At 49.6% G+C, this 26,777-nt stretch overlaps 1 protein-coding gene and 1 long non-coding RNA gene across 2 annotated transcripts; one reads left to right on the top strand and one right to left on the bottom strand.

The window, feature by feature from the left end:
- Positions 1 to 244: 244 nt before the first annotated feature.
- Positions 245 to 17,088, bottom strand: LOC142908135 (protein jagunal homolog 1-like). The gene is made up of 4 exons (XM_076058398.1): positions 16,673 to 17,088; positions 15,455 to 15,545; positions 8,501 to 8,574; positions 245 to 731 (listed from the first exon to the last, which is right to left on the bottom strand). Exons 2-4 carry the CDS (start codon positions 15,541 to 15,543, stop codon positions 265 to 267), a joined length of 630 nt encoding a protein of 209 aa, XP_075914513.1. The 5' UTR covers positions 15,544 to 15,545; positions 16,673 to 17,088; the 3' UTR covers positions 245 to 264.
- A 1,179-nt stretch (positions 17,089 to 18,267) lies between these two features.
- Positions 18,268 to 25,079, top strand: LOC142908134 (uncharacterized). The gene is made up of 3 exons (XR_012931613.1): positions 18,268 to 18,644; positions 19,594 to 19,706; positions 24,993 to 25,079. It is a non-coding gene; the product is annotated as an uncharacterized LOC142908134 (long non-coding RNA).
- The last annotated feature ends 1,698 nt before the right edge of the window (positions 25,080 to 26,777 follow it).

Genomic DNA, 26,777 nt, shown 5'->3' with positions numbered 1-26,777 from the left:
CGTGAACCCCACCCACCCACACGGCCACCGTGAACCCCACCCACCCACCCACACGGCCATCGTGAATCCCACCCACCCACCCACACGACCACCGTGAACTCCACCCACCCATCCACCCACCCACCCACCCACACGGCCACCGTGAACCCCACCCACCCATCCACCCACCCACCCACCCCACACGGCCACCGTGAACCCCACCCACCCCACAAACCCCACCCACCCATCCACCCACCCACCCCACCCCACACCACTCGACCCCCGTCACTGCCTCTTCCGCTCCCCGTCCTCCTCCCTCCTCCGGGCCGTCCCAGGCCCGACCCAGAGGCCCAGCGCCGCGTTGGCCTTGCCCACGATGGCGCCGTGGAGGGCGGCGAGGCCGCCCAGGGCCCCCCAGTGGACCCAGCTGGCGGCCCCCCCCCCGGCCCCCCCCCCGGCCCCCCCCCCGGCCCCGCCGCCGTGGAGGGCGTCCAGGGCCCCCCAGGCCAGAGGGGCGACCGAGCAGGGGGCACAGAGGATGAGGGAGACGCTAGCCATGGCAGCTCGGCTTCGGGGGAGCGACAGGAGGAGGAGGCCCGAGGGCAGGGCCGAGGCGAGGTAGGCCGTCAGCCAGGCGGGCGCCGGGCTGGCGAGGAGGTGGAGGAGGTGGTGGAGGAGGTGGTGGAGGTGGTGGTGAGGGTGGAGGAGGTGGTGAGGGGTGAGGAGGTGGGGGAGGAGGTGGGGGAGGGAGGCTGTGGGCGGGTGGGGAGGGAGAGAGGGGTTAGGGCGGGCGGGGTGGGGCGGGCAGGCGGTCAGTCAGTCAGTCTGTCAGTCACTCGGTCAGTCAGTCACTCAGTCAGGCACTCAGTCAGGCACTCAGTCAGTCAGTCACTCAGTCAGTCACTCAGTCAGTCAGTCAGTCACTCAGTCAGTGAGTCAGTCAGTCACTCAGTCAGTCAGTCAGTCACTCAGTCAGTCACTCAGTCAGTCACTCAGTCAGTCAGTCAGTCACTCAGTCAGTCAGTCACTCAGTCAGTCACTCAGTCAGTCAGTCACTCAGTCAGTCAGTCACTCAGTCAGTCAGTCTGTCAGTCAGTCTGTCACTCAGTCACTCACTCAGTCACTCAGTCAGTCAGTCACTCAGTCAGTGAGTCAGTCACTCAGTCACTCAGTCACTCACTCAGTCACTCAGTCACTCAGTCAGTCAGTCAGTCACTCAGTCACTCAGTCAGTCACTCAGTCAGGCACTCAGTCAGTCAGTCACTCAGTCACGCAGTCAGCCAATCACTCAGTCACTCAATCAGCCACTCAGTCACTCAGTCAGTCACTCAGTCAGTCACTCACTCAGTCACTCAGTCAGTCACTCAGTCTGTCACTCAGTCAGTCAGTCAGTCACTCAGTCAGTCAGTCACTCAGTCAGTCTGTCAGTCTATCAGTCACTCAGTCAGTCACTCAGTCAGTCAGTCACTCAGTCAGTCACTCAGTCAGTCACTCAGTCACTCAGTCACTCACTCAGTCACTCAGTCAGTCACTCACTCACTCAGTCAGTCACTCAGTCAGTCACTCAGTCAGTCAGTCACTCAGACACTCACTCACTCAGTCAGTGAGTCACTCAGTCACTCAGTCAGTCTGTCAGTCAGTCAGTCAGTCAGTCACTCAGTCAGTCTGTCAGTCTGTCAGTCACTCAGTCAGTCACTCAGTCACTCAGTCAGTCAGTCACTCAGTCAGTCACTCAGTCTGTCACTCAGTCACTCAGTCACTCACTCAGTCACTCAGTCAGTCACTCACTCAGTCAGTCACTCAGTCAGTCACTCAGTCAGTCACTCACTCAGTCACTCAGTCAGTCACTCAGTCATTCACTCAGTCAGTCACTCAGTCACTCAGTCTGTCACTCAGTCTGTCACTCAGTCAGTCAGTCAGTCACTCAGTCAGTCAGTCAGTCACTCAGTCAGTCTGTCAGTCTGTCAGTCACTCAGTCAGTCACTCAGTCAGTCAGTCACTCAGTCAGTCACTCAGTCACTCACTCAGTCACTCACTCAGTCACTCAGTCAGTCACTCAGTCAGTCACTCACTCACTCAGTCAGTCACTCAGTCAGTCACTCAGTCAGTCACTCAGTCACTCAGTCACTCACTCAGTCACTCAGTCAGTCACTCAGTCAGTCACTCAGTCAGTCAGTCACTCAGACACTCACTCACTCAGTCAGTGAGTCACTCAGTCACTCAGTCAGTCTGTCAGTCAGTCAGTCAGTCTGTCAGTCTGTCAGTCAGTCAGTGAGTCAGTCACTCAGTCAGTCAGTCAGTCACTCAGTCAGTCACTCAGTCAGTCAGTCTGTCACTCAGTCACTCACTCAGTCACTCAGTCAGTCACTCACTCACTCATTCAGTCACTCAGTCTGTCAGTCTGTCAGTTTGTCAGTCAGTCTGTCAGTCAGTCAGTCAGTCACTCAGTCAGTCAGTCAGTCAGTCAGTCAGTCACTCACTCAGTCACTCAGTCACTCAGTCAGTCAGTCTGTCACTCAGTCACTCAGTCAGTGAGTCAGTCACTCAGTCACTCAGTCACTCAGTCAGTGAGTCACTCAGTCAGTCACTCAGTCACTCAGTCAGTCAGTCACTCAGTCAGTCACTCAGTCAGTCAATCACTCAGTCAGTCACTCAGTCAGTCTGTCAGTCACTCAGTCAGTCACTCAGTCACTCAGTCAGTCACTCAGTCACTCACTCATCCAGTCACTCAGTCACTCAGTCAGTCACTCAGTCAGCCACTCAGTCACTCATTCACTCAGTCAGTCACTCAGTCAGTCACTCAGTCAGTCACTCAATCAGTCAGTCAGTCACTCAGTCACTCAGTCAGTCTGTCAGTCACTCAGTCAGTCACTCAGTCACTCATTCAGTCAGTCACTCAGTCACACACTCAGTCAGTCACTCAGTCAGTCACTCAGTCACTCAATCAGTAAGTCAGTCACTCAGTCAGCCATTCAGTCACTCATTCACTCAGTCATTCACTCAGTCACACAGTCACCCACTCACTCAGTCAGTCACTCAGTCAGTCATTCACTCAGTCAGTCTGTCAGTCACTCACTCAGTGAGTCAGTCACTCAGCCACTCACTCAGTCACCCAGTCAGCCACTCAGTCACTCATTCACTAAGTCAGTCAGTCAGTCAATCAGTCAGTCACTCACTCAGTCACTCAGTCAGCCACTCAGTCAGTCACTCAGTCAGTCACTCAGTCAGTCACTCACTCAGTCAGTCACTCAGTCACTCATTCAGTCAGTCAGCCACTCAGTCACTCATTCACTCAGTCAGTCTTCAATCTGTCAGTCAGTCAGTCAATCAGTCAGTCACTCACTCAGTCACTCAGTCAGCCACTCAGTAACTCAGTCAGTCACTCACTCAGTCACTCAGTCAGTCACTCAGTCAGTCACTCAGTCAGTCACTCACTCAGTCAGTCACTCAGTCAGTCACTCATTCAGTCAGTCAGTCACTCAGTCATTCACTCAGTCACTCACTCAGCCAGTCACTCAGTCAGTCACACAGTCAGTCACTCAGTCACTCATTCACTCTGTCACTCATTCACTCAGTCAGTTACTCAGTCAGTTGCTCAGTCACTCATTCAGTCAGTCACTCAGTCAGTCACTCACTCAGTCACTCAGTCACTCACTCAGTCAGTCACTCAGTCAGCCACTCAGTCACTCAGTCAGGCACTCAATCAGTCACTCACTCAGTCACTCAGTCAGTCACTCAGTCAGTCTGTCAGTCACTCAGTCACTCATTCACTCAGTGAGTCACTCAGTCACTCATTCACTCAGTCAGTCACTCAGTCAGTCACTCAGTCAGTCTGTCAGTCACTCAGTCAGTCACTCATTTAGTCAGTCACTCAGTCACTCACTCAGTCACTCACTCAGTCACTCATTCAGTCACTCAGTCACTCATTCAGTCAGTCACTCAGTCACTCATTCAGTCAGTCAGTCACTCACTCAGTCAGTCACTCAGTCACTCATTCACTCAGTCACTCAGTCTGTCAGTCACTCAGTCAGTCACTCAGTCACTCATTCACTCAGTCAGTCACTCAGTCACTCAGTCACTCAGTCAGTCACTCAGTCAGTCACTCATTTAGTCAGTCACTCAGTCACTCATTCAGTCAGTCACTCATTCAGTCAGTCAGTCAGTCACTCAGTCAGTCACTCAGTCACTCATTCACTCAGTCACTCAGTCAGTCTGTCACTCAGTCAGTCTGTCAGTCACTCAGTCAGTCACTCAGTCACTCAGTCACTCTCAGTCACTCAGTCACTCATTCACTCAGTCAGTCAGTCTGTCAGTCAGTCTGTCAGTCACTCAGTCAGTCACTCAGTCACTCAGTCAGTCTGTCAGTCTGTCAGTCACTCAGTCAGTCACTCAGTCAGTCTGTCAGTCTGTCAGTCACTCAGTCACTCAGTCACTCATTCACTCAGTCAGTCACTCATTCACTCAGTCAGTCACTCAGTCAGTAACTCAGTCATTCACTCAGACACTCATGCAGTTAGTCACTCAGTCAGTCAGTCAGTCTGTTAGTCAGTCTGTCAGTCACTCAGTCACCCAGTCAGTCACTCAGTCACTCAGTCAGTCACTCAGTCAGTCACTCAGTCACTCACTCAGTCAGTCTGTCAGTCACTCAGTCAGTCTGTCAGTCACTCAGTCAGTCTGTCAGTCACTCAGTCAGTCACTCAGTCAGTCACTCATTTAGTCAGTCACTCAGTCACTCACTCAGATACTCATTCAGTCACTCAGTCACTCATTCAGTCAGTCAGTCACTCACTCACTCAGTCACTCAGTCACTCATTCACTCAGTCACTCAGTCAGTCTGTCACTCAGTCAGTCTGTCAGTCACTCAGTCAGTCACTCAGTCACTCAGTCAGTCACTCAGTTAGCCACTCAGTCAGTCTGTCAGTCACTCAGTCAGTCACTCAGTCACTCTCAGTCAGTCACTCAGTCACTCATTCACTCAGTCAGTCAGTCTGTCAGTCTGTCAGTCAGTCTGTCAGTCACTCAGTCACTCAGTCAGTGAGTCAGTCACTCAGTCACTCACTCAGTCAGCCACTCAGCCAGTCACTCAGTCAGTCTGTCACTCAGTCAGTCATTCAGTCAGTCAGTCACTCAGTCAGTCACTCAGTCAGTCACTCAGTCACTCACTCAGTCAGTCACTCAGTCACTCAGTCAGTGAGTCAGTCACTCACTCAGTCACTCACTCAGTCAGCCACTTAGTCACTCATTCACTCAGTCAGTCACTCAGTCAGTCTGTCAGTCTGTCAGTCACTCAGTCACTCAGTCAGTCACTCAGTCACTCACTCAGTCAGTCACTCAGTCAGTCTGTCAGTCACTCAGTCACTCATTCACTCATTCACTCAGTCAGTCACTCATTCACTCAGTCAGTCACTCAGTCAGTCTGTCAGTCACTCAGTCACTCAGTCAGTCACTCACTCAGTGACTCACTCACTCACCCAGTCACTCACTCAGTGACTCACTCACTCACCAACTTTCCCACTCACAAACGAACCCACCCACTCACTCACTGATGATGATACCACTACTGATGATGATGATACTACTGATGATGATACTACTACTGATGATGATGCTACTGATGATGATGATGCTACTGATGATGATGATGATACTACTGATGATGATACTACTACTGATGATGATGATACTACTGATGATGATACTACTGATGATGATACTACTGATGATGATGATACTACTGATGATGATGATGATGATGATACTGATGATGATGCTGGGTTCACCTCTGAGCAGAACCAGGAGCCACACCAGGGCCTGAACATGAAGCAACTTCCTCAGTCACTCACCCAGTCACTCACTCACCCAGTCACTCACTCAGTCAGTCACGTAGTCACTCAGTCACTCACTCACTCACTCAGTCACTCACTCAGTGACTCACTCAGTGATGATGATGATACTGATGATGATACTGATGATGATACTACTGATGATGATGATACTGATGATGATGATACTGATGATGATGATACTACTGATGATGATGATACTACTGATGATGATGATACTACTACTGATGATGATACTGATGATGATGATGCTGGGTTCACCTCTGAGCAGAACCAGGAGCCACACCAGGGCCTGAACATGAAGCAACTTCCTCAGTCACTCACCCAGTCACTCACTCAGTCAGTCACGTAGTCACTCAGTCACTCACTCACCCAGTCACTCACTCAGTCAGTCACATAGTCACTCAGTCACTCACCCACTCACTCACTCAGTCACTCACTCACCCAGTCACTCACTCAGTCAGTCACGTAGTCACTCACTCACTCACCAACTCTCCCACTCACAAACGAACCCACCCACTCACTCACTGATGATGATACTACTACTGATGATGATGATGATACTACTGATGATGATGATACTACTGATGATGATGATACCACTACTGATGATGATGATACTACTGATGATGATGATACTACTACTGATGATGATGATGATGATACTACTGATGATGATGATACTACTACTGATGATGATGATACTACTGATGATGATGATGATGATACTGATGATGATGATGATGCTGGGTTCACCTCTGAGCAGAACCAGGAGCCACACCAGGGCATGAACCTGAAGCAACTTCCTCAGTCACTCACTCAGTCACTCACTCAGTCACTCACTCAGTCACTCACTCAGTGACTCATTCACTCACCAACTCTCCCACTCACAAACGAACCCACCCACTCACTCACTGATGATGATACCACTACTGATGATGATGATGATACTACTGATGATGATGATGATACTGATGATGATGATACTGATGATGATGATGATGCTACTGATGATGATGCTGGGTTCACCTCTGAGCAGAACCAGGAGCCACACCAGGGCATGAACCTGAAGCAACTTCCTCAGTCACTCACCAAGTCACTCACTCAGTCAGTCACGTAGTCACTCAGTCACTCACTCACCCAGTCACTCACTCACTCAGTCACTCACTCAGTCACTCACTCAATCACTCACTCAGTCACTCACTCACTCAGTCACTCACTCAGTCACTCACTCACTCACTCAGTCAGTCACGTAGTCACTCAGTCACTCACTCACTCACTCCCCCATTCACTCAGTCACTCACCCACTCACTCACTCAGTCACTCACCCACTCACTCACTCAGTCACTCACTCACTCACTCAGTCACTCACTCACTCACTCACCCACTCACTCACTCAGTCACTCACTCAGTGAGTCACTCACTCACCAACTCTCCCACTCACAAACGAACCCACCCACTCACTCACTGATGATGATGATGATACTACTGATGATGATGATACTACTACTGATGATGATACTACTGATGATGATGATACTGATGATGATGATGCTGGGCTCACCTCTGAGCAGAACCAGGAGCCACACCAGGGCATGAACATGAAGCAACTTCCTCAGTCACTCACCCAGTCACTCACTCAGTCAGTCACGTAGTCACTCAGTCACTCACTCACCCAGTCACTCACTCAGTCACTCACTCAGTCACTCACTCAGTCACTCACTCAGTCACTCACTCACTCAATCACTCACTCAGTCACTCACTCACTCAGTCACTCACTCACTCACTCAGTCACTCACTCAGTCACTCACTCAGTCAGTCACGTAGTCACTCAGTCACTCAGTCACTCCCCCATTCACTCAGTCACTCACCCACTCACTCACTCAGTCACTCACCCACTCACTCACTCAGTCACTCACTCACTCAGTCACTCACTTAGTGAGTCACTCACTCACCAACTCTCTCACTCACAAACGAACCCACCCACTCACTCACTGATGATGATACTACTGATGATGATGATGATACTACTGATGATGATGCTGGGTTCACCTCTGAGCAGAACCAGGAGCCACACCAGGGCCTGAACATGAAGCAACTTCCTCACTCACTCACCCAGTCACTCACTCAGTCAGTCACGTAGTCACTCAGTCACTCACTCAGTCAGTGACGTAGTCACTCAGTCACTCACTCAGTCACTCAGTCACTCACTCAGTCACTCCCCCATTCACTCAGTCACTCACCCACTCACTCACTCAATCACTCACTCAGTCACTCACTCAGTGACTCAGTCACTCACTCAGTCACTCACTCAGTCACTCACTCAGTGACTCACTCACTCACTCAGTCACTCACTCAGTCACTCACTCAGTGACTCACTCACCAACTCTCCCACTCACAAACGAACCCACCCACTCACTCACTGATGATGATACCACTACTGATGATGATGATACTACTACTGATGATGATGCTACTGATGATGATGATACTACTGATGATGATGCTACTGATTATGATGATGATACTACTACTGATGATGATGCTACTGATGATGATGATACTACTGATGATGATGCTACTGATGATGATGATACTACTGATGATGATGCTACTGATGATGATGATGATACTACTGATGATGATGATGATGATACTGATGATGATGCTGGGTTCACCTCTGAGCAGAACCAGGAGCCACACCAGGGCATGAACCTGAAGCAACTTTCTCACCTGGGACTTCAGAACAACGCTGTGGGAGTCAAGGAGGGTGCAAAGGTACAGGCAAAGCTCCCCCAGGTAGCCTCTAGCAGGGCTGTAGGGGCAAGTGCTGTTACACACACACACAGACAAAGCTACCCCCAGGTAGCCTCTAGCAGGGCTGTAGGGGCAAGTGCTGTTACACACACACAGACAAAGCTCCCCCAGGTAGCCTCTAGCAGGGCTGTAGGGGCAAGTGCTGTTACACACACACATACAAAGCTACCCCCAGGTAGCCTCTAGCAGGGCTGTAGGGGCAAGTGTTGTTACACACACAGACAAAGCTCCCCCAGGTAGCCTCTAGCAGGGCTGTAGGGGCAAGTGCTGTTACACACACACAAAGCTCCCCCAGGTAGCCTCTAGCAGGGCTGTAGGGGCAAGTGCTGTTACACACACAGACAAAGCTCCCCCAGGTAGCCTCTAGCAGGGCTGTAGGGGCAAGTGCTGTTACACACACACAGACAAAGCTCCCCCAGGTAGCCTCTAGCAGGGCTGTAGGGGCAAGTGCTGTTACACACAGACAAAGCTACCCCAGGTAGCCTCTAGCAGGGCTGTAGAGGCAAGTGCTGTTACACACACACATACAAAGCTACCCCCAGGTAGCCTCTAGCAGGGCTGTAGGGGCAAGTGCTGTTACAGACAAAGCTCCCCCAGGTAGCCTCTAGTAGGGCTGTAGGGGCAAGTGCTGTGTTACACACACACAGACAAAGCTCCCCCAGGTAGACTCTAGCAGGGCTGTAGGGGCAAGTGTTGTTACACACACACAGACAAAGCTCCCCCAGGTAGCCTCTAGCAGGGCTGTAGGGGCAAGTGCTGTTACACACACACAGAAACAAAGCAACCCCAGGTAGCCTCTAGCAGGGCTGTAGGGGCAAGTGCTGTTACACACACAGGCAAAGCTCCCCCAGGTAGCCTCTAGCAGGGCTGTATGGGCAAGTGCTGTTACACACACACAGGCAAAGCTCCCCCAGGTAGCCTCTAGCAGGGCTGTAAGGGCAAGTGTTGTTACACACACAGACAAAGCTCCCCCAGGTAGCCTCTAGCAGGGCTGTAGGGGCAAGTGCTGTTACACACACACAGAAACAAAGCAACCCCAGGTAGCCTCTAGCAGGGCTGTAGGGGCAAGTGCTGTTACACACACACAGACAAAGCTCCCCCAGGTAGCCTCTAGCAGGGCTGTAGGGGCAAGTTCTGTGTTACACACAGACAGATGCTGCCACCTACTGTCCAGAGTGAGTACTAGTGAGTAGTGAGTGGTAGTGAGTATTAGTGAGTAGTGAGTACTAGTGAGTAGTGAGTGAGTAGTGAGTGAGTAGTGAGTACTAGTGAGTAGTGAGTACTAGTGAGTGAGTAGTGAGTACTAGTGAGTAGTGAGTGAGTAGTGAGTACTAGTGAGTAGTGAGTACTAGTGAGTAGTGAGTGAGTAGTGAGTGAGTAGTGAGTGAGTAGTGAGTATTAGTGAGTAGTGAGTGGTAGTGAGTATTAGTGAGTACTAGTGATTAGTGAGTGAGTAGTGAGTGAGTAGTGAGTAGTGAGTACTAGTGAGTAGTGAGTGAGTAGTGAGTAGTGAGTGAGTAGTGAGTATTAGTGAGTAGTGAGTGGTAGTGAGTATTAGTGAGTACTAGTGATTAGTGAGTGAGTAGTGAGTGAGTAGTGAGTACTAGTGAGTAGTGAGTACTAGTGAGTAGTGAGTGAGTAGTGAGTAGTGAGTGAGTAGTGAGTATTAGTGAGTAGTGAGTGGTAGTGAGTATTAGTGAGTACTAGTGATTAGTGAGTGAGTAGTGAGTGAGTAGTGAGTACTAGTGAGTAGTGAGTACTAGTGAGTAGTGAGTGAGTGAGTAGTGAGTGAGTAGTGAGTATTAGTGAGTAGTGAGTGGTAGTGAGTATTAGTGAGTACTAGTGATTAGTGAGTGAGTAGTGAGTGAGTAGTGAGTACTAGTGAGTAGTGAGTACTAGTGAGTAGTGAGTGAGTAGTGAGTGAGTAGTGAGTACTAGTGAGTAGTGAGTGGTAGTGAGTATTAGTGAGTACTAGTGATTAGTGAGTGAGTAGTGAGTGAGTAGTGAGTACTAGTGAGTAGTGAGTACTAGTGAGTAGTGAGTGAGTAGTGAGTGAGTAGTGAGTACTAGTGAGTAGTGAGTGGTAGTGAGTATTAGTGAGTACTAGTGATTAGTGAGTGAGTAGTGAGTGAGTAGTGAGCACTAGTGAGTAGTGAGTACTAGTGAGTAGTGAGTGAGTAGTGAGTGAGTAGTGAGTATTAGTGAGTAGTGAGTACTAGTGAGTAGTGAGTGAGTACTAGCGAGTAGTGAGTAGTGAGTGAGTAGTGAGTATTAGTGAGTAGTGAGTGAGTAGTGAGTATTAGTGAGTAGTGAGTGAGTAGTGAGTATTAGTGAGTAGTGAGTGAGTAGTGAGTACTAGTGAGTAGTGAGTGAGTAGTGAGTGAGTAGTGAGTACTAGTGAGTAGTGAGTGAGTAGTGAGTGAGTAGTGAGTACTAGTGAGTAGTGAGTGAGTAGTGAGTACTAGTGAGTAGTGAGTGAGTAGTGAGTGAGTAGTGAGTAGTGAGTGAGTAGTGAGTGAGTAGTGTGTATTAGTGAGTAGTGAGTGAGTAGTGAGTGAGTAGTGAGTACTAGTGAGTAGTGAGTACTAGTGAGTAGTGAGTGAGTAGTGATTAGTGAGTGAGTAGTGAGTATTAGTGAGTAGTGAGTACTAGTGAGTAGTGAGTACTAGTGAGTAGTGAGTGAGTAGTGAGTACTAGTGAGTAGTGAGTGAGTAGTGAGTGAGTAGTGAGTACTAGTGAGTAGTGAGTGAGTAGTGAGTGAGTAGTGAGTACTAGTGAGTAGTGAGTGAGTAGTGAGTGAGTAGTGAGTACTAGTGAGTAGTGAGTGAGTAGTGAGTGAGTAGTGAGTACTAGTGAGTAGTGAGTAGTGAGTGAGTAGTGAGTACTAGTGAGTACTAGTGAGTAGTGAGTAGTGAGTGAGTAGTGAGTACTAGTGAGTGAGTAGTGAGTACTAGTGAGTAGTGAGTACTAGTGAGTAGTGAGTGAGTAGTGAGTGAGTAGTGAGTACTAGTGAGTAGTGAGTGAGTACTAGTGAGTAGTGAGTAGTGAGTGAGTACTAGTGAGTACTAGTGAATAGTGAGTGCTAGTGAGTACTAGTGAGTACTAGTGGTAGTGAGTACTAGTGAGTACTAGTGGTAGTGAGTACCTGTGTGAGTGCTAGTGAGTACTAGTGGTAGTACTAGTAGTGAGTAGTTAGTACTAGTAGTACTAGTGAGTACTAGTGAGTACCTGTGTGAGTACCTGTGTGAGTATCTGTGTGAATACCAGTGGTGAGTACTAGTGAGTACTAGTGGTGAGTACCTGTGTGAGTATCTGTGTGAGTACTAGTGGTGAGTATCTGTGTGAGTACTGGTAGTTAGTACTAGTAGTGAGTACTAGTGAGTAGTAGTGAGTACCTGTGTGAGTATCTGTGTGAGTACCTGTGTGAGTATCTGTGTGAGTACCTGTGTGAGTATCTGTGTGAGTACTAGTGGTGGTAGTGAGTACTAGTGAGTAGTAGTGAGTACTGCTAGTGAGTACCTGTGTGAGTACTAGTAGTGAGTACTAGTGAGTAGTAGTGGTGAGTACCTGTGTGAGTACTAGTAGTGAGTACTAGTGAGTAGTAGTGGTGAGTATCTGTGTGAGTACCTGTGTTAGTACCTGTGTGAGTACCTGTGTGAGTATCTGTGTGAGTACCTATGTGAGTATCTGTGTGAGTACTAGTAGTAGTGAGTACTAGTGGTGAGTACTAGTGAGTACTAGTGAGTACACTAGTGAGTACCTGTGTGAGTACCTGTGTGAGTATCTGTGTGAGTAGTAGTGAGTACTAGTGAGTACTAGTGAGTAGTAGTGAGTACCTGTGTGAGTATCTGTGTGAGTAGTAGTGAGTACTAGTGAGTACCTGTGTGAGTACCTGTGTGAGTACCTGTGTGAGTACTAGTGAGTATCTGTGTGAGTACCTGTGTGAGTACTAGTGGTGAGTACCAGTGAGTACCAGTGAGTACCTGTGTGAGTACCTGTGTGAGTACTAGTGAGTACCTGTGTGAGTACCTGTGTGAGTACCTGTGTGAGTACTACTAGTGAGTACTAGTGAGTAGTACTAGTGAGTACCAGTGAGTACTAGTAGTAGTGAGTACCTGTGTGAGTACCAGTGAGTACCTGTGTGAGTACTAGTGAGTACTAGTAGTAGTGAGTACCTGTGTGAGTATCTGTGTGAGTACCTGTGTGAGTACCTGTGTGAGTACTACTAGTGAGTACTAGTGAGTATCTGTGTGAGTATCTGTGCGAGTACTAGTGGTGAGTACCAGTGAGTACCTGTGTGAGTAGTAGTGAGTACTACTAGTGAGTACTAGTGAGTACCTGTGTGAGTACCTGTGTGAGTACTAGTGGTGAGTACCAGTGAGTACCTGTGTGAGTATCTGTGTGAGTACCTATGTGAGTATCTGTGTGAGTACTAGTAGTAGTGAGTACTAGTGGTGAGTACTAGTGAGTAGTAGTGAGTACTAGTGAGTAATAGTAGTAGTGAGTACTAGTGAGTAGTAGTGAGTACCTGTGTGAGTACTGGTAGTGAGTACTAGTGGTGGTAGTACTAGTGAGTACTACTAGTGAGTTCCTGTGTGAGTATCTGTGTTAGTATCTGTGTGAGTACCTGTGTGAGTATCTGTGTGAGTAGTAGTGAGTACCTGTGTGAGTACCTGTGTGAGTATCTGTGTGAGTACTAGTGGTGAGTACTAGTGAGTACCTGTGTGAGTAGTAGTGAGTACTAGTGAGTAGTAGTGAGTACCTGTGTGAGTAGTAGTGAGTACTAGTGAGTAGTAGTGAGTACCTGTGTGAGTACCTGAGTGAGTACTAGTGAGTACTACTAGTGAGTACCTGTGTGAGTACCTGTGTGAGTAGTAGTGAGTACTAGTGAGTACTAGTGAGTAGTAGTGAGTACCTGTGTGAGTATCTGTGTGAGTAGTAGTGAGTACTAGTGAGTAGTAGTGAGTACTAGTGGTGAGTACTAGTGGTGAGTACCTGTGTGAGTACCTGTGTGAGTACCAGTGAGTACTACTAGTGAGTAGTAGTGGTGAGTACCTGTGTGAGTACCTGTGTGAGTACTAGTGGTGAGTACCTGTGTGAGTACTAGTGGTGAGTACCAGTGAGTACCAGTGAGTACCTGTGTGAGTACCTGTGTGAGTACTAGTGAGTAGTAGTGAGTACCTGTGTGAGTACTAGTGGTGAGTACCAGTGAGTACTAGTGGTGAGTACCTGTGTGAGTACCTGTGTGAGTACCTGTGTGAGTATCTGTGTGAGTACTAGTGAGTACTAGTGAGTACTAGTGAGTACTACTAGTGAGTACTAGTGAGTACTAGTGGTGAGTACCTGTGTGAGTACCTGTGTGAGTATCTGTGTGAGTACCTGTGTGAGTATTACTAGTGAGTACTAGTGGTGAGTACTAGTGGTGGTACTACTAGTGAGTACTACTAGTGAGTATCTGTGTGAGTATCTGTGTGAGTACCTGTGTGAGTAGTAGTGAGTAGTAGTGAGTACTAGTGAGTACTAGTGAGTACTACTAGTGAGTAGTAGTGAGTACTAGTGAGTACTACTAGTGAGTACCTGTGTGAGTACTAGTGGTGAGTACTAGTGGTGAGTGCCAGTGAGTACCTGTGTGAGTACTAGTGAGTACTAGTACTAGTGAGTACCTGTGTGAGTATCTGTGTGAGTACCTGTGTGAGTAGTAGTGAGTACTAGTGAGTACCTGTGAGTACCTGTGTGAGTACTAGTACTAGTGAGTACTACTAGTGAGTACCTGTGTGAGTACCTGTGTGAGTACCAGTGAGTACTAGTGGTGAGTACCTGTGTGAGTACTAGTAGTAGTGAGTACTAGTGAGTACTACTAGTGAGTACTAGTGGTGAGTACTAGTGGTGAGTACCTGTGTGAGTACTAGTAGTAGTGAGTACCTGTGTGAGTACCTGTGTGAGTACCTGTGTGAGTACTAGTACTAGTGAGTACTAGTGGTGAGTACCTGTGTGAGTACTAGTACTAGTGAGTACCTGTGTGAGTACCTGTGTGAGTATCTGTGTGAGTACCAGTGAGTACCTGTGTGAGTATCTGTGTGAGTATCTGTGTGAGTACCTGTGTGAGTACTACTAGTGAGTACTAGTGAGTACCTGTGTGAGTATCTGTGTGAGTACCTGTGTGAGTACCAGTGAGTACTACTAGTGAGTAGTAGTGGTGAGTACTAGTACTAGTGAGTACCTGTGTGAGTACCTGTGTGAGTACTAGTAGTAGTGAGTACCTGTGTGAGTACTAGTGAGTACTAGTGAGTACTAGTGGTGAGTACTAGTAGTAGTGAGTACCTGTGTGAGTATCTGTGTGAGTACTTGTAGTAGTGAGTACCTGTGTGAGTATCTGTGTGAGTACTAGTAGTGGTGAGTACCTGTGTGAGTACCTGTGTGAGTAGTAGTGAGTACTACTGGTGAGTACTAGTGAGTACCTGTGTGAGTATCTGTGTGAGTATCTGTGTGAGTACTACCAGTGAGTACTACTAGTGAGTACTAGTGGTGAGTACTAGTACTAGTGAGTACCTGTGGTGAGTACCTGTGTGAGTACTAGTACTAGTGAGTACTAGTGAGTAGTACTAGTGAGTACCAGTGAGTACTAGTAGTAGTGAGTACCTGTGTGAGTACCTGTGTGAGTACTAGTGAGTACTAGTAGTGGTGAGTACCTGTGTGAGTATCTGTGTGAGTACTACTAGTGAGTACCAGTGAGTACTAGTAGTGGTGAGTACCTGTGTGAGTATCTGTGTGAGTACTACTAGTGAGTACCAGTGAGTACTAGTAGTGGTGAGTACCTGTGTGAGTATCTGTGTGCCACGTGCTCTCTGTGGCTGAAGTCTCCGCCGTCAGTTCCGGCCGCACGAACTCCGAAACGACTTGACATGACTAACAACAACAACAATAACAACAACAACTACCACAACAACAATAATAACAACTACCACAACCACCACTACCACAACCACTACCACAACCACCACTACCACAACCACCACTACCATAACAACAACCACTACTACCACAACCACCACAACAACCACCACTACCACAACAACAACCACCACTACCACAACCACCACCACAACAACCACCACTACCACAACAACAACCACCACTACCACAACAACCACCACTACCACAACCACCACAACAACAACCACCACTACCACAACAACCACTACCACAACCACCACCACCACAACCACCACCACAACAACCACCACTACCACAACAACAACCACCACTACCTCAACAACCACCACTACCACAACCACTACCACAACAACCACTACAACAACAACTACAACCACCACCACAACAACCACTACCACTACCACAACAACAACCACTACAACAACCACCACTACCACCACAACCACTACTACAACAACCACAACAACAACCACTACCACAACCACTACAACAACAACCACTCTTACAACAACCACGTCAACAACAACCACAACAACAACCAGGTTAACCACAACCAGAGTGAGTGAGTGGGTGAGTGAGTGAGTGGGTGAGTGGGTGGATGAGTGGGTGGGTGGATGAGTGGGTGGGTGAGTGAGTGGGTGGGTGAGTGAGTGGGTGGGTGAGTGAGTGGGTGAGTGGGTGGGTGAGTGAGTGGGTGGGTGGATGAGTGGGTGGGTGGATAAGTGAGTGGGTGAATGAGTGGGTGAGTGAGTGGATGGGTGAGTGAGTGAGTGGGTGGTTGGGTGAGTGGGTGAGTGAGTGAGTGGGTGAGTGAGTGGGTGAGTGGGTGGGTGAGTGAGTGTGTGAGTGGGTGGGTGAGTGAGTGGGTGAGTGAGTGGGTGAGTGAGTGGGTGGGTGAGTGAGTGGGTGAGTGAGTGGGTGAGTGGGTGAGTGAGTGAGTGGGTGAGTGGGTGAGTGAGTGGGTGGGTGAGCGAGTGGGTGGGTGAGTGGGTGAGTGAGTGAGTGGGTGAGTGAGTGGGTGAGCGAGTGGGTGAGTGAGTGGGTGAGTGAGTTCAGTCTTCGTCACTGAGGCTCCTCACCTCGCTAATTACTCAGAGACGTTAAAGATCTTAGCAGGCCCAGGCTTTTGAATGGGGGAGATAGTAGCTCTGGATTTCCCAGTCTGGATAAGCGCGCACCGCCCCAACACACGTGGCGAACCAATCGGAGTCACGTGGCCGCTCCTCCGACCAATAAGCGCGTGGCTTTTGTTTAACCGTAGTAGGAAATATAAAAGCATGTTACAGGTCGCCATTGGGGTCATATATGTAAAGAAAAAATCGCGTTTGGTAAATAATTGTAATTGTTTATTAATTGTTGTAAAAAAGGAGCATGAATCAGGATAATTGCCTATAACGTCGCACATCATGTACGCTGTGCACCTTGTAAGGTCATGCACAGAGTGGCGTTAGTGACACGGAACGTGTGAGTTGGTGGGTGAGTGGGTGGGTTGGTGGGTGAGTGGGTGGGTGGGTGGGTTGGTGGGTGAGTGGGTGGGTGGGTGGGTTGGTGGGTGAGTGGGTGGGTGGGTGGGTTGGTGGGTGAGTGGGTGGGTTGGTGGGTGAGTGGGTGGGTGGGTGGGTTGGTGGGTGAGTGGGTGGGTGGGTGGGTTGGTGGGTGAGTGGGTGGGTGGGTTGGTGGGTGAGTGGGTGGGTGGGTGGGTGAGTGGGTGAGTGAGTGGGTGAATGAGTGGGTGGGTGAGTGGGTGAATGAGTGGGTGGGTGGGTGAGTGGGTGGGTGGGTGAGTGGGTGGGTGGGTGAGTGGGTGGGTTGGTGAGTGGGTGGGTTGGTGAATGAGTGAGTTTGTGAATGAGTGAGTGGGTGGATGAGTGAGTTGGTGAGTGAGTGAGTTTGTGAATGAGTGAGTGGGTGAGTGGGTGGATGAGTGAGTGGGTGAATGAGTGAGTTGGTGAGTGAGTTGGTGAGTGAGTTGGTGAGTGAGTGGGTGAATGAGTGAGTGAGTGGGTGGGTGGGTTGGTGAGTGGGTGAGTGATTGAGTTGGTGAGTGGGTGGGTGAGTTGGTGAGTGAGTGGGTGAATGAGTGAGTGGGTGAGTGAGTGGGTGAATGAGTGAGTGGGTGGGTGAGTGGGTGGGTTGGTGGGTGAGTGGGTGGGTGGGTTGGTGGGTGAGTGGGTGGGTTGGTGGGTGAGTGGGTGAGTGAGTGGGTGAGTTGGTGAATAAGTGGGTGAGTGAGTGGGTGAATGAGTTAGTGGGTGAATGAGTGAGTTGGTGAGTGAGTTGATGAGTGAGTGGGTGAGTGAGTGGGTGAGTGGGTGAGTGAGTGGGTGAGTGAGTGAGTGGGTGAGTGAGTGGGTGAGTGAGTTGGTAAGTGACTCAATCCCCTCCTTCATAATCCCCCAGTGTTTTGGCGAGCCACCAACCCCACCCACCACCCCCACCACAACCCCCACCACCACCACAACCACCACCACCACCACAACCACCACCACCACCACAACCCCCACCACCACCCCCACCACCACCACAACCACCACCACCAACCCCCCACCTCAACCCCCCACCCTTATCCGTTGTAGAGAATTCAACCGCCGCCCCTCTTTGCCTACGGATGGCGGCGAGGGTCAAAACGACGGCGGCGGCGGCGGCGTCTTGAAACGCGATTTTTTAATCCCCCGCCCGCCCACCGCCCCCACCTCCACTCAACTCGCGACCCGGCCGCATTCGAATCGCCAAGGGCGCTTGGTGAAGTTTACAAAGAAAGTTCGCGCGATTCGTCGACGTGGGAAGCTCTCCAGCGAGTCGAGCGAAGTGTTTAAGAGTTCATCGTCACAACAATAATAATATTAGTTTATTTAACAAACGATATAACGACTTTATTATTATTATAATGTGGGTCGCCGCGCTGCTAGGCCGCTTCGGGCCCCCGCGGCTTGCCTGCCTCGGCCGCCGCCTCGCCCTCGCCTCGTCCCCCGGAGCTCGCGCCGCGAGGCCCGTGTCGGGGTCACGGTCCTGGCTGTCCAACTCGGCCCCTCCAGACGGAGAACAACAGAAGTGGGTGGTGGTGGTGGTTGTGGTGGTGGTGGTTGTGGTGGTGGTTGTGGTGGTGGTGGTGGTGGTGGTTGTGGTGGTGGTGGTGGTTGTGGTGGTGGTTGTGGTGGTGGTGGTTGTGGTGGTGGTTGTGGTGGTGGGGGTGGTGGTGGGTTAGTGGGTGGCTGGGTGAGTGGGTGGGTGAGTGGGTGGGTGGTGAGTGGGTGGGTGGGTGAGTGGGTGGGTGGGTGAGTGGGTGGGTGAGTGGGTGGGTGGGTGAGTGGGTGGGTGGGTGAGTGGGTGGGTGGGTGAGTGGGTGGGTGAGTGGGTGGGTGAGTGAGTGGGTGGGTGAGTGGGTGGGTGAGTGAGTGGGTGGGTGGGTGAGTGAGTGGGTGAGTGAGTGAGTGGGTGAGTGAATGAGTGAGTGAGTGGGTGAGTGAGTGAGTGGTGAGTGGGTGAGTGGGTGGGTGGGTGGGTGAGTGAGTGGGTGGGTGGGTGAGTGGGTGGGTGGGTGGGTGGGTGAGTGGGTGGGTGGGTGGGTGAGTGGGTGGGTGGGTGGGTGAGTGGGTGGGTGGGTGGGTGAGTGGGTGGGTGGGTGAGTGGGTGGGTGGGTGGGTGAGTGGGTGGGTGAGTGGGTGGGTGGGTGAGTGGGTGGGTGGGTGAGTGGGTGGGTGAGTGGGTGGGTGGGTGAGTGGGTGGGTGGGTGAGTGGGTGCGTGGGTGGGTGAGTGGGTGCGTGGGTGGGTGAGTGGGTTCGTGGGTGAGTGAGTGGGTGCGTGGGTGAGTGAGTGGGTGCGTGGGTGAGTGGGTGCGTGGGTGAGTGAGTGGTGAGTGGGTGGGTGAGTGGGTGAGTGAGTGAGTGGGTAGGTGAGTGACTGAGTGGGTGAGTGAGTGAGTGAGTGGTGAGTGAGTGAGTGAGTGGTGAGTGAGTGAGTGAGTGATGAGTGAGTGAGTGAGCGGTGTGGTGAGTGCAGGGTGAGGGTGACTTTCGTGAGTCGTGATGGAGAGCTGATCGAGTCATGGGGTCGAGTGGGAGACTCCATCCTGGACGTGGTGGTGAACCGTAACCTGGACATCGACGGATTCGGTAACCACTCAGTCACTCACTCAGTCACTCAGTCACTCACTCAGTCACTCACTCAGTCACTCACTCAGTCACTCAGTCACTCACTCAGTCACTCAGTCACTCACTCAGTCACTCACTCAGTCACTCACTCAGTCAGTCACTCACTCAGTCACTCACTCACTCAGTCACCCACTCAGTCACTCAGTCACTCACTCAGTCACTCACTCAGTCACTCACTCAGTCAGTCACTCAGTCACTCAGTCACTCACTCACTCACTCAGTCACTCACTCAGTCAGTCACTCAGTCACTCACTCAGTCACTCAGTCACTCACTCAGTGACTCAGTCACTCACTCAGTCAGTCACTCACTCAGTCACTCAGTCAGTCACTCAGTCACTCACTCAGTCACTCACTCAGTCACTCACTCAGTCACTCAGTCACTCACTCAGTCACTCACTCACTCAGTCACTCACTCTGTCACTCACTCAGTCACTCAGTCACTCACTCAGTAAGTCACTCACTCAGTCACTCAGTCACTCACTCACTCAGTCACCCACTCAGTCACTCACTCAGTCACTCAGTCACTCACTCACTCAGTCACTCACTCAGTCAGTCACTCACTCAGTCACTCAGTCAGTCACTCACTCAGTCACTCACTCAGTCACTCAGTCACTCACTCAGTCACTCACTCACTCAGTCACCCACTCAGTCACTCACTCAGTCACTCAGTCACTCAGTCAGTCACTCAGTCACTCACTCACTCAGTCACTCAGTCACTCACTCAGTGACTCAGTCACTCAGTCACTCACTCAGTCACTCACTCAGTCACTCAGTCAGTCACTCACTCAGTCACTCACTCAGTCACTCAGTCACTCACTGAGTCACTCAGTCACTCAGTCACTCACTCAGTCACTCACTCAGTCACTCACTCAGTCAGTCAGTCAGTCACTCACTCACTCACTCAGTCACTCAGTCACTCACTCAGTCACTCAGTCACTCAGTCACTCACTCACTCAGTCACTCACTCACTCAGTCACTCACTCAGTCACTCACTCAGTCAGTCATTCACTCAGTCACTCACTCAGTCACTCACTCACTCAGTCACTCAGTCACTCAGTCAGTCACTCAGTCACTCAGTCAGTCACTCAGTCAGTCACTCAGTCACTCACTCAGTCACTCACTCACTCACTCAGTCACTCAGTCACTCACTCAGTCACTCACTCAGCCACTCACTCAGTCACTCAGTCAGTCACTCACTCAGTCACTCAGTCACTCACTCAGTCACTCAGTCACTCACTCACTCAGTCACTCACTCACTCAGTCACTCACTCAGTCACTCACTCAGTCAGTCATTCACTCAGTCACTCACTCAGTCACTCACTCACTCACTCACTCAGTCACTCAGTCACTCACTCAGTGACTCAGTCACTCAGTCACTCACTCACTCAATCACTCAGTCACTCACTCAGTCACTCACTCAGTCACTCACTCAGTCACTCAGTCACTCACTCAGTCACTCACTCACTCAGTCACTCACTCACTCAGTCACTCACTCAGTCACTCACTCAGTCACTCACTCAGTCACTCAGTCACTCACTCAGTCACTCACTCAGTCACTCAGTCAGTCACTCAGTCAGTCACTCAGTCACTCACTCACTCAGTCACTCACTCACTCAGTCACTCACTCAGCCACTCACTCAGTCACCCAGTCACTCAGTCACTCAGTCAGTCACTCACTCAGTCACTCAGTCACTCACTCAATCAGTCACTCACTCACCCACTCAGTCACTCACTCAGTCACTCACTGAGTCACTCACTCAGTCACTCAGTCACTCACTCAGTCACTCACTCAGTCACTCACTCACTCAGTCAGTCACTCAGTCAGTCACTCACTCAGTCACCCACTCAGTCACTCACTCAGTCACTCAGTCACTCACTCAGTCACTCAGTCACTCACTCAGTCACTCACTCAGTCACTCACTCAGTCACTCAGTCACTCACTCAGTCACTCACTTAGTCACTCACTTAGTCACTCACTCAGTCACTCACTCACTCAGTCACTCACTCAGTCACTCAGTCACTCACTCAGTCACTCACTCAGTCACTCAGTCAGTCACTCAGTCACTCAGTCAGTCACTCAGTCAGTCACTCAGTCACTCACTCAGTCACTCACTCACTCACTCAGTCACTCAGTCACTCACTCAGTCACTCACTCAGCCACTCACTCAGTCACTCAGTCAGTCACTCACTCAGTCACTCAGTCACTCACTCAGTCACTCAGTCACTCACTCACTCAGTCACTCACTCACTCAGTCACTCACTCAGTCACTCACTCAGTCAGTCATTCACTCAGTCACTCACTCAGTCACTCACTCACTCAGTCACTCAGTCACTCAGTCAGTCACTCAGTCACTCACTCAGTCACTCACTCAGTCACTCACTCAGCCACTCAATCAGTCACTCACTCACTCACTCAGTCACTCAGTCACTCACTCAGTGACTCAGTCACTCAGTCACTCACTCACTCAATCACTCAGTCACTCACTCAGTCACTCACTCAGTCACTCACTCAGTCACTCAGTCACTCACTCAGTCACTCACTCACTCACTCAGTCACTCACTCAGTCACTCACTCAGTCACTCAGTCACTCACTCAGTCACTCACTCAGTCACTCAGTCACTCACTCAGTCACTCAGTCACTCACTCAGTCAGTCACTCAGTCACTCAGTCAGTCACTCAGTCACTCACTCAGTCACTCACTCACTCAGTCACTCACTCACTCAGTCACTCACTCAGCCACTCACTCAGTCACCCAGTCACTCAGTCACTCAGTCAGTCACTCACTCAGTCACTCAGTCACTCACTCACTCAGTCACTCACTCACTCAGTCACTCACTCAGTCACTCACTGAGTCACTCACTCAGTCACTCAGTCACTCACTCAGTCACTCACTCAGTCACTCACTCACTCAGTCAGTCACTCACTCAGTCACTCACTCAGTCACCCACTCAGTCACTCACTCAGTCACTCAGTCACTCACTCAGTCACTCAGTCACTCACTCAGTCACTCACTCAGTCACTCACTCAGTCACTCACTCAGTCACTCAGTCACTCACTCAGTCACTCACTTAGTCACTCACTTAGTCACTCACTCAGTCACTCACTCACTCAGTCACTCACTCAGTCACTCACTCAGTCACTCACTCAGTCACTCAGTCAGTCACTCAGTCACTCAGTCAGTCACTCAGTCAGTCACTCAGTCACTCACTCACTCAGTCACTCAGTCACTCACTCAGTCACTCACTCAGCCACTCACTCAGTCACTCAGTCACTCAGTCAGTCACTCACTCAGTCACTCAGTCACTCACTCAGTCACTCAGTCACTCAGTCACTCACTCACTCAGTCACTCACTCACTCAGTCACTCACTCAGTCACTCACTCAGTCAGTCATTCACTCAGTCACTCACTCAGTCACTCACTCACTCAGTCACTCAGTCACTCAGTCAGTCACTCAGTCACTCACTCAGTCACTCACTCAGTCACTCACTCAGCCACTCAATCAGTCACTCAGTCACTCAGTCAGTCACTCACTCAGTCACTCAGTCACTCAGTCACTCACTCAGTCACTCACTCAGTCACTCACTCAGTCACTCAGTCACTCACTCAGTCACTCACTCAGTCACTCACTCACTCAGTCAGTCACTCACTCAGTCACTCAGTCACTCACTCAGTCACTCACTCAGTCACTCAGTCACTCACTCAGTCACTCACTCAGTCACTCACTCAGTCACTCAGTCAGTCACTCAGTCACTCACTCATTCACCCACTCACTCAGCCACTCAGACACTCACTCAGCCACTCAGACACTCACTCAGTCACTCAGTCACTCACTCAGTCACTCAGTCACTCAGTCACTCACTCAGTCACTCAGTCACTCACTCAGTCACTCACTCAGTCACTCACTCAGTCACTCACTCAGTCAGTCATTCACTCAGTCACTCACTCAGTCACTCACTCAGTCACTCACTCACTCAGTCACTCAGTCACTCACTCAGTCACTCACTCAGTCACTCACTCAGCCACTCAATCAGTCACTCAGTCACTCAGTCAGTCACTCACTCAGTCACTCAGTCACTCACTCAGTCACTCACTCAGTCACTCACTCAGTCACTCAGTCACTCACTCAGTCACTCACTCAGTCACTCACTCACTCACTCAGTCACTCACTCAGTCACTCAGTCACTCACTCAGTCACTCACTCAGTCACTCAGTCACTCACTCAGTCACTCACTCAGTCACTCACTCAGTCACTCAGTCAGTCACTCAGTCACTCACTCATTCACCCACTCACTCAGCCACTCAGACACTCATTCAGCCACTCAGACACTCACTCAGTCACTCAGTCACTCACTCAGTCACTCACTCAGTCACTCAGTCACTCACTCAGTCACTCACTCAGTCACTCACTCACTCAGCCACTCACTCAGTCACTCACTCAGTCACTCACTCAGTCACTCACTCAGTCACTCAGTCACTCACTCAGTCACTCAGTCACTCACTCAGCCACTCAGACACTCACTCAGTCACTCACTCACTCAGTCAATCACTCACTCAGTCACTCAGTCACTCACTCAGTCAGTCACTCAGTCACTCAGTCACTCAGTCAGTCACTCAGTCACTCACTCAGTCACTCACTCAGTCACTCACCCACTCAGTCACTCACCCACTCACACACTCACTCAGTCACCCACTCACTCACCAAACTAGCCAGTCACGTCGTGATGCTTATTGTTGTTGTTGTTGACTGTTGTTGTTGTTGTTGACTGTTGTTGTTGTTGTTGATAGTTGTTGTAGTAATTGTTGTTGTGTTGTTGTTGACTGTAGGGGCGTGCGAGGGCACGCTGGCCTGCTCCACTTGCCACGTCATGTTGTTGTTGTTGTGTTGTTGTTGTTGATGTTGTTGTTGTGTTGTTGTTGTTGACTGTAGGGGCGTGCGAGGGTACCCTGGCCTGCTCCACTTGCCACGTCATGTTGTTGTTGTTGACTGTTGTGTTGTTATTGTTGTTGACTGTTGTTGTTATTGTTGTTGACTGTTGTTGTTGTTGACTGTTGTTGTTGTTGTTGTGTTGTTGTTGTTGACTGTTGTTGTGTTGTTGTTGTGTTGTTGATGTTGTTGTTGTTGTGTTGTTGTTGACTGTTGTTGTTGTTGTGTTGTTGTTGACTGTTGTTGTTGTGTTGTTGTTGTTGTGTTGTTGTTGTTGTTGTTGATGTTGTGTTGTTGACTGTTGTTGTTGTTGTTGACTAGGGGCGTGTGAGGGTACCCTGGCCTGCTCCACTTGCCACGTCATGTTGTTGTTGTTGTTGTTGTTGATGTTGTTGTTGTTGTTGATGTTGTTGTGTTGTTGTGTTGTTGTTGATGTTGTTGTTGTTGTTGATGTTGTTGTTATTGTCGTTGTTGTTGATGTTGTTGTTGTGTTGTTGATGATGTTGTTGTTGTTGTTGTGTTGTTGTTGTTGACTGTAGGGGCGTGCGAGGGTACGCTGGCCTGCTCCACTTGCCACGTCATGTTGTTGTTGATGTTGTTGTGTTGTTATTGTTGTTGTTGTTGTGTTGTTGTGTTGACTAGGGGCGTGTGAGGGTACCCTGGCCTGCTCCACTTGCCACGTCATGTTGTTGTTGTTGTGTTGTTATTGTGTTGTGATGTTGTTGTTGACTGTTGTTGTTGTGTTGTTGTGTTGTTGTGTTGTTGTTGTTGACTAGGGGCGTGTGAGGGTACCCTGGCCTGCTCCACTTGCCACGTCATGTTGTTGTTGATGTTGTTGTTGTTGTTGATGTTGTTGTTGTTGTGTTGTTGATGTTGTTGACTGTGGTTGTTGTTGTGTTGTTGATGTTGTTGTTGTTGTTGACTGTAGGGGCGTGTGAGGGTACCCTGGCCTGCTCCACTTGCCACGTCATGTTGTTGATGTTGTTGTTGTTGTGTTGTTGTTGTTGACTGTTGTTGTTGTGTTGTTGACTGTAGGGGCGTGTGAGGGTACCCTGGCCTGCTCCACTTGCCACGTCATGTTGTTGTTGATGTTGTTGTTGTTGTGTTGTTGACTGTTGTTGTTGTTGTGTTGTTGTTGTTGTGTTGTTGTTGTTGACTGTTGTTGTGTTGTTGTTGTGTTGTTGTTGATGTTATTGTTGTTGATGTTGTTGTTGTGTTGTTGTTGACTGTTGTTGTTGTTGTTGTTGACTAGGGGCGTGTGAGGGTACCCTGGCCTGCTCCACTTGCCACGTCATATTGTTGTTGTTGTGTTGTTGTTGATGTTGTTGTTGTTGTGTTGTTGTGTTGTTGTTGTTGTTGACTGTAGGGGCGTGTGAGGGTACCCTGGCCTGCTCCACTTGCCACGTCATGTTGTTGTTGTTGTTGTGTTGTTATTGTTGTTGTTATTGTTGTTATTGTTATTGTTGTTGTTGTTGACTGTAGGGGCGTGTGAGGGTACCCTGGCCTGCTCCACTTGCCACGTCATGTTGTTGTTGTTGTTGTGTTGTTATTGTTGTTGTTATTGTTGTTATTGTTGTTGTTGTTGTGTTGTTGTTGTTGATAGTTGTTGTTGTTGTTGTGTTGTTGTTGATGTTGTTGACTAGGGGCGTGTGAGGGTACCCTGGCCTGCTCCACTTGCCACGTCATATTGTTGTTGTTGTGTTGTTGTTGATGTTGTTGTTGTTGTGTTGTTGTGTTGTTGTTGTTGTTGACTGTAGGGGCGTGTGAGGGTACCCTGGCCTGCTCCACTTGCCACGTCATGTTGTTGTTGTTGTTGTGTTGTTATTGTTGTTGTTATTGTTGTTATTGTTATTGTTGTTGTTGTTGACTGTAGGGGCGTGTGAGGGTACCCTGGCCTGCTCCACTTGCCACGTCATGTTGTTGTTGTTGTTGTGTTGTTATTGTTGTTGTTATTGTTGTTATTGTTGTTGTTGTTGTGTTGTTGTTGTTGATAGTTGTTGTTGTTGTTGTGTTGTTGTTGATGTTGTTGACTAGGGGCGTGTGAGGGTACCCTGGCCTGCTCCACTTGCCACGTCATGTTGTTGTTGTTGTTGTGTTGTTATTGTT

Source organism: Petromyzon marinus (assembly GCF_048934315.1).
Source record: "Petromyzon marinus isolate PM22_M1 ecotype Great Lakes invasive population chromosome 73 unlocalized genomic scaffold, UKy_Petmar_22M1.pri1.0 chr73_unloc.3, whole genome shotgun sequence".
Classification (NCBI taxonomy): domain Eukaryota; kingdom Metazoa; phylum Chordata; class Hyperoartia; order Petromyzontiformes; family Petromyzontidae; genus Petromyzon; species Petromyzon marinus.
The sequence above is the reverse complement of the archived record's forward strand: the minus strand, read 5'-3'. Positions and strand labels throughout refer to the sequence as shown.

Excerpts from the sequence above, each read along its gene's own strand:
- LOC142908135 (XM_076058398.1), bottom strand. The coding sequence starts at position 15,543 with ATGTCAAGTCGTTTCGGAGTTCGTGCGGCCGGAACTGACGGCGGAGAC. Across the intron at positions 8,575-15,454 it reads GCACACAGATACTCACACAG|CGTTGTTCTGAAGTCCCAGG; the intron begins GTACTCACCACT and ends TGACTCCCACAG. Across the intron at positions 732-8,500 it reads GCTCCTGGTTCTGCTCAGAG|CCTCCCTCCCCCACCTCCTC; the intron begins GTGAACCCAGCA and ends ACCCGCCCACAG.